We start from the raw sequence: 11,883 nt of genomic DNA, 5'->3' as shown, positions 1-11,883 counted from the left end.
AAAATTAAACAAATATGATAGAAGATACACTATTTTTTATCAAATCTTTATTATTCAAAATCATTAATTGTCATATATACTTTAGCCACATTAGGAAATTCCGTAAATTTTATTTAAGGAAATAATAAAGTACATTAATGATGAATTTATTGTTAGTTTAATAAAAAGCTTATTATATAATTAGATGGACCAACATATTTCTCTAATGATTCTAAGAATCATTGTAGTGATGACACGTGACTACAAAAAGAAGTTGTAATGCTTCTCAAATAATATATAGGGGATTGGTTAGCTAAAGGAAACTAAACCAATCAATAACCATAATCATAAACCAGGATATACCAAATAATAAAAAAAACAAAAACAAAACAACTGGACGATAACATTATGAACAGTATAACGTGGGGCTATCTCTAGAACCAATCAAAGACTTTAATATTAAAATTTTAAAGGATCCATTGTTATTGGTTTATGAATTCAAAAGGAATTATAAAATTTTAAGAATCCATTGTTATTGGTTTATGGACTTTTAAAATCTTTCCAAAATCTTTTGTTATTGGTTTAATGACTTTTAAATTTCATTCAAATCTTTTGTTACTCAAAAAGTTTAGTTATTATTGATTTTGCTATTCTTTTAAAATTTATGGTTATTGGGAGGCAAATTCTTTATATTCTTACTCGTAATCTAGATTTTGAAAATATCAAGTGTACTCATAAGATTTTAGAAATCTGTGTAACAGTAAGAACATACACATACCGGATGATATATTTTATGTTTGACCTATGATATAATCTTTCTTTTGTTAAAATGGTGTCTCGAAAAACAAAAAGTCAATGAAAACAAAACAGAAAAATCTTTCACGTATAGTCATAACAAAACAAAGATCAAACCATAGCACAAAGGAGCAGTACCATAAAATGTATCTGTCTACGTGAACATACCAAACCATAATACCAATAAAAATAATATGTCTCATTATCACTATTGACTTCCATTTCCTATTGCATAAATCCACATTAGAAACTATCATGTTTCTCTAATTATTAACGTATTCAATGATTTTTGAACCTTATGAAAGTTCTCACTAATGTCAAATAGTGATCTATTTAACATGTCTATTGTGTAACAATATTTTGAACTCTGACCAATAGTTAGGAGAAATGTAGCCACCAACTCTTCAACACATATATTACAGGTATCTCAAAGACATATTATGCTGAAACGAGAAACCAATAACAGCGAGAACTGATTTATCAAGATCCATTTTATTATTAATCAAGCCAATTCAAAAAAGTCTCAAATATCGTTAAAATAAATAACTATAAAATTAAAACAGTGATCGCTTGTAGCGGAAACAGTGATCACTTATAACTATAAGATGTGTATCATTGTGTCAATTACATGATGTTTATATATATAGTTTACATTGAGATTTTTTTTTGGAAAAATTCTAGAAAGATTTTTATACATTCCTTATAAAGAGAAACCTTTTGAAAAAGTATATTCTGCAAATCTATAATAATCAATAAAAATCTATAGAAATCAATACAAAATATTTGATGGAAATTTACACAATATTTGTTAACTCTACTTAACGTCTAAAAATCTGTCAACTTTTAAAATAACTAAACTTCTTCCAAATTCTGATTCCAATAGCCCCTAAAAGCCTTTAAACGTTAACCGATACAGTTAGGGGTGTCAATCGGGCCGGCCCGGCCCGGCCCGGCCCAAAATCCGCAAAGCCCATTGTTATTAAAGCCCAGCCCGGCCCGGCCCGCAAAAATTATGGGCTTATATTTTAAAGCCCGGCCCGGCCCTAAACGGGCTATAGGGCTTTTCGGGCTTTTGTTATGTCTTGCCGGCATATACAAATCACTATTTCACACCTAATCGAATAATATAAATATGCACCGTCTTTCAAATGATCGAGAGGGAGAGGAACACACTTTCTAAAAGCCATATGTTTTTAATGAAATCCAGTTTAAACTAAAACAAATGTGTAACTTAAAAACACCAAATAAGATAATAATAATAGCAAATAGAAATAAAATAAAAGCATTTCAACTCTAAGTTGCTGCAGTAGAATTTGTAGGATCAAGTTCTTCTTCAGTGGTTTCCACATTTTCATCGTCAACAAGAGCTACATATAAAAATATAGGAGATATTAAAATTGAAAAATATATCAACATAAAATAAAAAAAAATATAAATACTAATATGTTACCTGGATCGCAGAAGGTAAATCCTTCCAACCAAGTACAACCAAGTACGTGTACAAATCAGTGCTTCAACATGTTTTGGTAGGAGACGACTTCTGTATTTGTTTAATACATGAGCACCAATGCTAAAACTAGACTCTGAGGCCACTGTAGTTATCGGAATGCTTAGAACATCACATGCCATACGAGCTAATTCACCATAGCGTTGTGTCTGACTCTTCCACCATTCTAAAACATCCATGTCTTCATAGAAAGTCAGCTCCAACCTATCGTCTTCTAAGTATAAAGTCAATTTAGACTTTCCTTCTTCAGCAAGGGTGCGTTTTTCATAAGCTTTGAAATCCTATTATAAAGAAATCAAAATTATATTAAACTTAAAATCATTAAAAGGTTTTAAGATAATAAGAAATATATATATATAAAAAGAATAAAACTTACACTAAAAGCAGTCAACCGTCCCACAGTTTGGGATTTGCCAAATAATCCTGTTGCACGTGAAGAAGAAGGCACATTCATTGAACTTGGAGTGTAACTCTTATACTGATCAAAGAGTAAGTTTAATTTCCCCTTCACAGCTTCCACCTTTGCTTTACTAGTGCTTGGATCAAGAGTGTCAAAGCAATATGTTAATATCTCCAACTTCATTCTTGGATCAAGAATGGCTCCGATTGAAAGAATGGTACTATATTCTTCCCAGTATTTAGCAAACTTCTTCTTCATTTCAATTGCCATCAGTTCCAAATCCATATCTCCATCTTTCGAGTAAGTGTTCAACAAGCACTCAATCTTCCATATTTGTGCAAAATACAAATTTGCCGTAGGATAACTAGTACCTGATTTAAAAAAATACATTACTTATAAATATTTAGTTTCTAAATTATTTAAAAATAATGAACACATACCTGAAAATAAATTGGTGATATCGTAGAATGGTTCTAAGAAATCATGTATTTTTTCTGCTCTATCCCATTCCTCATTTGAAGGGCAATATTTGTAATTCCTGTCAGCTCTTTGTAGTAGGGAGAATGCACGTCGATATTCAATTGCACTACCAAGCATCAAATAGGTAGAATTCCATCTGGTGGAAACATCCATCTTCAAACCAGCTCCATACTTAAGACCAACATCTTTAACACAATCTATGAACATGTCTTTTCTTCCTTCTGACCACTTAATCCATTTCACTGTCTCTCGAATCTTGTGCAAAGCACCCTCGATAAATTTCAGACCATCTTGCACTATAAGATTGAGGATATGTGCAGAACATCTGATATGAAAGAATTCACCATCACATAACAAACCATGACGTGAGGAGAGTTGGTCTCTAAGTATGCTTTGCATATTATCATTAGCAGACGCATTGTCAAGCGTAAGAGAAAATATTTTCTTCTCTATTCCCCAATCTTCCAGACAAGAGATAACCTTTTTAGCCAACTCAAATCCTGAATGTGGTGGAGGCATCGCACAGAAAGAAAGTATTTTACTCTTTAGCTTCCAACTATCATCCACATAATGAGCTGTCAAGCATATATATCCCTCGATGCTGATTGATCTCCACACATCACACGTCAAGCATATCCTATTGCCAACTTTAGCTAGCTCCTGCTTCATTTGATCTTTTCTAATCCCATGAAACTTAAGCACATCAGCCACTGCAGTATTCCTACATATGGCTTTAAACTCAGGATTCAAATACTTTAATAGCTCCCTTACCCGTGGATACTCAACAAAAGAAAATGGTAAGTCATGACATATGATGATCAGTGTTATCAACTCACGAACAACCGACTGATCAATTTTTTTTGCGGCTAACCGTGCCTCGCCGGTAACCATTTGTTGCCTCACATCACCGTTTCGTGGCCTTTTCTTACATCCAAATGCATGGCGTTTCAAGTGTGATGCTCCATAGCTTTTTTCTGCAAGAAGTATCGCAGCACAATGCTTGCATTTTGCTGTTTCTAGACCCTCACTGTTTTTTCCATTAAGAACAAAATGCGTCCAAACAAGTGAAGTGCATTTTCGTGTCTTTGGTTTGTTGACTCTTACACCTCTTTTTGTTTTCTTTTTTTGGGAAGGCATGTCCTCTTCGCTAAGCTCGTCAAATTCCAAGTCATGGAAATCATTATCTTCCATATCATTCTCAATTGGTTCCTTCAAATACAAATACAACACAGAAGATCAATTTCTATATTACAAGTGAAACCATAACCATATATAAAACACACAACATCTATGAAACACATGAAAGGTAATCGCTTATGTTTGATATTGAATGTAATTAAATATAACACTTAAATTGCATAAAATCAAGTATATACACAGTTGAGTATTGCATGTTACTGAAAGTGAAATACTATACACGGTCAAATATTGCATGTTATTGACAAACACTAAGAATTTGTGGACGTAAAGCTTTTCTAGAAAATGATTCAGTAGGATAAAAAAATACTTTTAGCATCGATGTTACGTATATACACACATGGTTTATAATTTTATGTGAATGAATGATGAATCGACTTGCATGGTTTGGGGAAGACATTGACTTTTTGATGGTTGCCGCAAAGAATTGAGATTGATAATAGGTGTTTGTATAGATACGTAGTTAAAGATTAGGGTTTTTACCTATGATTTAAGATAATATTATAAATTAATAATTAAGAAAATTAACTATTTTACATAACTAAATAAATTAAAATATAAAGTTTTGGGTTTTCAGGCCGGCCCTAACCCATACGGGCTTAGCCCGAAAAGCCTATTTTTTGTGGGCTTATAAAACTAAGCCCAAACCCGATAATTTTTAGAGCTGAGCGGGCTCGGCCTGCGGGCTTCGGCCCTAATTGACAGGTCTAGATACAGTGCTTCCACAACAATATAATTGGCTCTGACCTTCTTCTTTTTTTTTTTGTCACGATAATTGGTTTGGCTCTAACCATTATGGTATTTATTTGTACTTCTGACGATTATCAATTTTTGTAAAACAGTTATCCAATTTATCCATGTTTTGTGGGCTTTTAGAGCCTACTAGGCACAGTATAAGAAGAAAAATGAGATAAAGACAAAAGCGTGTATGACGTGGCAGAATATGTTTGGTTGAAAGAAACAGATTGTCGGGATGAAGTGGTTGCACAATCGACACCGGATATGGTATAAAGAAATCTAGGGTTGATGAGCCACCGTGTATCGATCCTCTCTTCTCATTTATCTCCCGTCATGGCTTCAGAGAAAGAGGCTGCTTTAGCCGCCACTCCTTCCGATTCTCCCACCATGTAAGCCCCTTTTTTTCATTCCTTCTTCTGGTCGATCTGTTTGATTCCTAGTATATCTTAGACTGAGTCGTAGATCGTGGATTGAAATTGCGATTGTTTGGGATGTAATTTAATAACGATAGAGAAAAAAAATCGAAACTTTGAATGTATATTTGGGTCTAGCTGTTCTTCGACTGTACCGTTGGAATTGCTCTGCTTCGATGGAAAGATATTGATTTTTTTTTTTTTAATCTGAAAACGAAAGTACTAACTTCAGTGTGTAAGTTTTGGCTCTGAACTGTATTTGTGAAGTTTGTTATTCCGACCACTTTCTGTTAGAGTAGTTGTCGGTTTGTACATAGAAGAGTGAACTGTCTTGTTGTGCTGAATTGATGTTAACCTGTATTTTTGTTTATTGTTGGAAACGTGAAGATTTGACAAGATCATCAGTAAAGAAATTCCATCCACAGTTGTTTTTGAGGATGACAAGGTACCTTTTAATATTCTCTAACTCTTTTTTTCTGTATATACTTTCTCTTTTGTTGCAGCATCTGGAATATCTACTTCTAGTGGTACTATAAGCTAGCCAATGTGTAAATGTGACATAAGTATTTCTATGCCTATGCATGTCAAGTAAAATGTGGTGTCTTCTTGACTGTTATATGGTTCAGTCAGCAAATATCACGGCTGTAGTTTTTTTTTTCACTCTTACTGCAGCCTTAGTGTTTAGAAAGAATCAGTAATTGAGACTGCGTCTAAAGGAACTTAATTTTGTTCAGTATCTGCCTACCCAGCTCATGTCACTTCTATTCTCAGCAACCGGATCTTGTATTTACTGTATAGTTTTTGGATTTTAAGTTTGTTTGTCACTGTTCCTGAATAGATTTCACCACTGTAAAAAATTCAGTAGTTCAGTACATACATCATTATCACTGTTCCTGGCATGTTTTAAATCATTTTCTATGATTATGCAGGTCTTGGCTTTTAGGGACATAACTCCCCAGGGTCCTGTTCACATCCTCCTCATTCCAAAAGTGAGGGATGGTTTAACTGGCCTCTCTAAGGTACCTTGTTCACTTACTCCTCTCCGAAGTTGAACCCTCAAAACAAGTCCTGACAGAATCAAACCTAAAAGCATGAGAGTTATCGGACTTGATCTCATTAAGAAACACAAGCTAATAACGTATTGTTTGTATGCTACTTGCAGGCTGAGGAGAGGCACATCGACATTTTGGGCCGCCTTCTCTACACTGCCAAGCTTGTAGCAAAACAAGAAGGCCTAGATGAAGGTTTCAGAATCGTGATCAACGATGGTCCTCAAGGCTGTATGTATTAATAAAATTAAGAGACATCTGTTTAATGATGCTATAATCACACCTTCTTGTGGGGTTTGCAGGCCAGTCGGTGTATCATATTCATGTTCATCTCATTGGAGGACGCCAAATGAACTGGCCTCCTGGCTAAAAAAGATATCATCATCTACTAGTGATTGTTGTCCTGGTTATAAGAGGAACCCTTCCTGAGTTTGCTATTGTCTTCTTCTGTCTTTATGAATAAAAGACATAACTTTTATGATTGCTATACTAAACCTTAGTCTATGGTATGAAGAGAATATTTGACTGTTCTCTTTTGTGGAACCCTTCTTTTTGTTGTTGAGTTGGTAAAACATTTCAATGGTAAAAAAGCGTCGAATAAATGAGTGAATAAATATTAGAGAGTTCTAATATTCGAGAGTTATGTGTAATAATTCGTGTAAGAATCTAGTGTAATAACTAACTTTAGGAAAATAACCAAGGAATATACTTTGTAATATTCCCTCTATTTTGCAAAGAGTCTGAGATACTTTTAACACAAAATAAGAAAATAATTGAAATGTAGTTATGCTCTAATTAATTACATATATAGTATTCAAGACAAATAAAATAATTTATAAAATCAATATATTTTGTAGTTAATATTAAATTTAAAATATGTATTACAAGAAAAAAATCGAAGTGATATTCTTTGTGAAATAGAAAGAATATTCTTTAATATTATATTATATAAATACAAAAGCTTTGTCAAAATTGTAAACAAGTCTAGTAATTATTCAAGTCTAAGAATTTTCTCTCAAATTTTGGTAAAATTTCCTGAGTGCTCTTAATAAAATAAAGTTTCCCCTCTTTTATATAAATATACTTGCTTTCTCTTGAATATTACATACTAATATACTTTTGATCCTAGAAAAATTTCATTTCTGTTTGTATCTATTTTGTGTTTGTGTAAATTGTGAATATATGAAGAAAATAAGAGAGCCATCTTTGAGGAATACCAAACACGCATGAATTGACCTTGTAAACATTTCCCTACGCGTTCATGAGCAATTGAGCATCTACACATAATAATTATTATATAAGAACTTGGTTGTCACGTCTTTGCTATTTTTATATGTAAAGATTTGTTTCTTTCCATCTGATCAAGTCATCTCAAAAAATCGTCTCTCATCTTTTAGGTTCCTGTTCCAAGTTAACGATTCTAATTCATGGAGGAGGCGAAACCGAGGAAGAGCTTGACCGGCAGTAGCAGCAGAGAGTCGTTGAAGACCAAGAATCCGTTTAGTCGTGTGAATGAAGAAGACGACAGCAAAAGCAAGACAGGATTGTCAATGAGGAAGTCGTGGTCTACGGACTCGCTTGGTCTGCTCGGTAACAGCAACACGTTGGGGAAGACATGCATATGTGCTCCAACAAAGCACGAAGGGTCCTTCCGTTGCAGGCTTCACCGTACATCGGCCACAAGCCAAGGTGCAATAGCTACTACGCAAATTCATCTCCCAAAGCCCTTGCTTCCTTCTAGTCGTCTCAGTGACTACTAGTCTTTTGTATTGTTCACATGGTATGGCTATGGTCTGATTGAAGATTGTTACAGTTTCTTGTTATTCACAAAAACCAATATGGTGTGGTATTCTTTTTATACATGTGATACACATTGTAACTCATGTGTTCCTGTCTGTATGTGTATGTTAATGCTGTTTTTTTTTTTTGCTTGGTTGATTTGGTTTGATCAATTAATAAGGTAAGTAGAACAAGATTGTTAAGAGAAAGAATACGAAAGTGTTGAAGATTTGTTTTGTTATATTCTTTAAACAAAATGGTAGAAGTGTATCAGGTATGTGAAGGTTTTCACATGCTTCTTCTTAATCTTTTTAAGAACCGCCAAATACCTGAATGAGGATAAAAGATATACAAAACCATAAATACAATGTAAATACATATTGTATTTTCAAGAAGTATAAGATGAAAGAAAGTACTTAGCGATGCTAAGACATCAGTGGAGAGTCCATGTTTTCTCTGAGATGTCTCATTGTTAATTGATTTCTTCTGTCTGAACTGACGAATAACCCTAGACGGGAAGACTGGTGCTGCTTCTGCATTGCTACCTGATTCTTCCGCTTCTGCACACCGCAAAAACAGAGCAATACAAAACCAAACATCAATCAAGTTAGACTAGTGAGGTTTTTCTCCAAACAAGGAAGAGTCTGTAAGCAAACTCTAAAATTATTGATATAACATTATCCAAGTATTAGAACAAGTGAGCACCTTCATCAATCTCAGTCATGCCACGTGACTTCTCAATTTTAGATAGATAAAAGTCCTCTCTCTTAGAAGCAGAGAGAACCATATTTAGTTTCTGTTCCCGTATTGCACTTTTGTATGCGGCAACAAAACAAGCAAGCCTTTATAGATTAAGAGATCATATCAACCTAAATAGCCAAGAATGTTATGTCAAGCAGATAAGTTTTGCAGTTAAACAGTACCGATCTCTTCGGTATGATCATCCCATTTGAACTTGGTCAAGTACTTGATGTTCCAAATATCATATAGTATATAGCTGACTTCTTTTTCCCTCCTGAGAAAAGATAAAACAGCAAATAACACTAATCATTTCAAGCCGCTTAGATTTCACCTACTGACTATGAATAATGTCACAAGGAATACCTATTTGTTCTCCATTTAGCATATCCGCGAATCTTTTAGCTATGCTTTTCTTATCAAACTACACCCACCTCCAGTTAATGAACATACCCTTCAGAAAACAGTTGGCCACGAAATCCACCAGCTTTCTTGCGGTGCACTTGTGCTTCAGGATCTGAATAGAAACCAAAGAATGCAATCAGCAACTTCAAAAACACGTAGTCAAGAGATTGATACGGCCACTAGATGTTAGACTCCTCACTCTGCATCGTCTTCAGAAGCTGCAGAAACTAATTACAATAAAAAAAGAAAACAGTACATTCTTAATTGCTTGACTCTCTAATAATTTGATTTGAACCACATCAGAGGTTTCAAGAGACTCGAGATATAATAAGTAAGCATGACGAGACAAGACCAATCTTAACCAAAGTCTCTCCTTTGTCTTAGTTTCTGAAGGAGATCAGGAAGGTTACTGAAAGAAGGAAGGAGGAGGTAGTGACCGTTACGACGTTCTTCCTCTGTAACTTTGATCGCTTTGTTTAGGGCTTTGCTAAAGAAGAAATGTGTCCTTTCTTTTCAAATACCAGGTTCTTGTAAATCGTAATCGATATGATTCCGGTTAATTGCTATCCGGTATTCAGTAAGAAGGTGCGAACCGGTACATTTAGACTTCGGTATTTGGTTAATTACAAGTAAAAAACTTCATAAAATAATTATTATTTGATAAACTAATAAATTCTTTTGATCGGAGTTGTTGGTTAATGGATTTGTTGCTTAAGCAATAAAATTCATTTTTTTTATTGATGTAAGGTAAAAGATACAAAACCACTTTTAAAAAACTTATATACTCGTCCAGTGTAGTATGACACCTCTAGGGGGTTTGAAACAAAAACAATACAATGACTCTACTTGGACCAACAAAAATCATGGCTACTGATATGCCTTGTTTATTGACTCGATTTGCAAAGAAAAAATAAAGATAAACAAATCTAAAGAAACTTGGCTAGACAATAATTCAAATGAATTCAAATGATTTTCTTACCTTGGCTTGGAGCGTGTCCCTCCTTTATGAAGGTTGACAGGTTGCTAGAATGGGTGAGGGTGAACTTTGACAGCTAGATGAATCGGCTTGGATGTTGAAGTAGTAAGTCCAGTTTAGCCTTGATTGTTGGTCGAGAACAAAATTGGACCGGTTTGATCTCCAGTCTTCAATTTGCTTGTTTGATCTCGAATTAGCATTTGGTCGGTTTGGTCTTGGTCGATGATTATTGGGCAGTTCAGGTAAATCTTTCGCGTATGTCCAGACAACCAGACCATGTGGTCAGATTACGTCGAACAAGGAGAATCTCAATTTGGATAAACGCATCAAAATCTTATTAGAAATTTGTTGGGACACATGCTAACTAATTCTGCCAAAATCGGCATGTCAGAATTATGTCTGATGAGAAGCTTAATAGCGCGTTCTTTGACATTGGTCATTCAAGTATGCAAGTATGCATTGCACGCTTCACCAATGGGAAACTCGAGGTTTTGTCTCATGGTTTTGATCGGTGTCTGGGAGGAAGGGACTTTGATGAAGTTCTTTTCAATCATTTTGCTCATAAGTTCAAGGAGGAGTACAAGATTGATGTCTACCAAAATGCCAAGGCCTCTCTAAGCCTCAAAGATGAGTGTGAGGAACTGAATAAGGTTATAAGCAAAAATCATGTGGTAACTTTGAAGATTGAGTGTTTGATGGATGAGAAAAACATTAGGGGCCTTATCAAGAGGGAAGAGTTTGAAGAGATTAGCTTACTAATTTTGGAGCGTGTTAAGGTGCCTCTAGAGAAAACTCTCACTGATGCAGGACTCTCTGATGTACACATAGTCGAGGTTGTTGGCTCTAGCTCTCATGTCCCTGCTATTATCAAGTTCCTAACCGCATTTTTTGGTAAGGAGCCCATGCGTACAATAACTGGAAGTGAGTCTGTGGCGCGGGGCGCACTTCACAGTATGCTATTCTCACTTCCAAAGGTCGAAAACTCTTTAAGGTTCATGGTAGTTTACCTTTCACAATTTTGCTAGCGTGGAAAGGAGGAGCTGAGAATCAGGAGAGCACCGTTGTTTTCCCCAAAAAAACCACATCCCTAGTGTCAAGACTCTAACGTTCTACGGTTATGAATCATTTTTTGTCGATGTGCAGTACACTGATGTGACCGACGAGTTGCAAGCACCTCTAAAATCATCTATACAAGATTGGTCATTTCCAGTAATCAAAGGCCGGCAAAAGGGCAAAGCTTGAAGTGAAAGTGAGCTTGACCCTGCACGGAATCGTCTTTGTTGAATCTGGCAACTCTTTTGAAAGAAATTAATGTTCCGGTATCAAAAGAGAAATCGGTGAATGAAGCCAGTGATACAGCTAGTACAGATAGTGGCGTTCCTGAGTCTGCTGATAATCTGGTGCAATTGGAAACTGATTCAAAGGTT

The 11,883-nt window shown here is 35.1% G+C and overlaps 2 protein-coding genes and 2 pseudogenes across 2 annotated transcripts; 3 read left to right on the top strand and 1 right to left on the bottom strand.

Annotated features, from left to right (window-relative positions):
* Positions 1-5,317: 5,317 nt before the first annotated feature.
* Positions 5,318-7,190, top strand: LOC106339492 (14 kDa zinc-binding protein-like). Its single transcript, XM_013778319.1, has 5 exons — positions 5,318-5,485; positions 5,897-5,954; positions 6,439-6,528; positions 6,672-6,789; positions 6,861-7,190. The coding sequence occupies exons 1-5, from the start codon at positions 5,385-5,387 to the stop codon at positions 6,926-6,928; spliced, it is 435 nt and encodes a 144-aa protein (XP_013633773.1). The 5' UTR covers positions 5,318-5,384; the 3' UTR covers positions 6,929-7,190.
* Positions 7,191-7,731: 541 nt separating this feature from the next.
* LOC106341217 lies at positions 7,732-8,523 on the top strand. The gene is made up of 2 exons (XM_013780024.1): positions 7,732-7,797; positions 7,956-8,523. Exon 2 carries the CDS (start codon positions 7,986-7,988, stop codon positions 8,316-8,318), a length of 333 nt encoding a protein of 110 aa, XP_013635478.1. The 5' UTR covers positions 7,732-7,797; positions 7,956-7,985; the 3' UTR covers positions 8,319-8,523.
* Positions 8,524-8,625: 102 nt separating this feature from the next.
* LOC106338586 lies at positions 8,626-9,686 on the bottom strand (annotated as a pseudogene).
* A 1,165-nt stretch (positions 9,687-10,851) lies between these two features.
* LOC106338585 overlaps positions 10,852-11,883 on the top strand; it is a 2,699-nt pseudogene continuing 1,667 nt past the window's right edge.

This window comes from Brassica oleracea, chromosome C4 (assembly GCF_000695525.1).
Source record: "Brassica oleracea var. oleracea cultivar TO1000 chromosome C4, BOL, whole genome shotgun sequence".
In the NCBI taxonomy this organism is placed as follows: domain Eukaryota; kingdom Viridiplantae; phylum Streptophyta; class Magnoliopsida; order Brassicales; family Brassicaceae; genus Brassica; species Brassica oleracea.
Note: the sequence above shows the minus strand (reverse complement) of the source record. Positions and strands in the feature narration are given on the sequence as shown.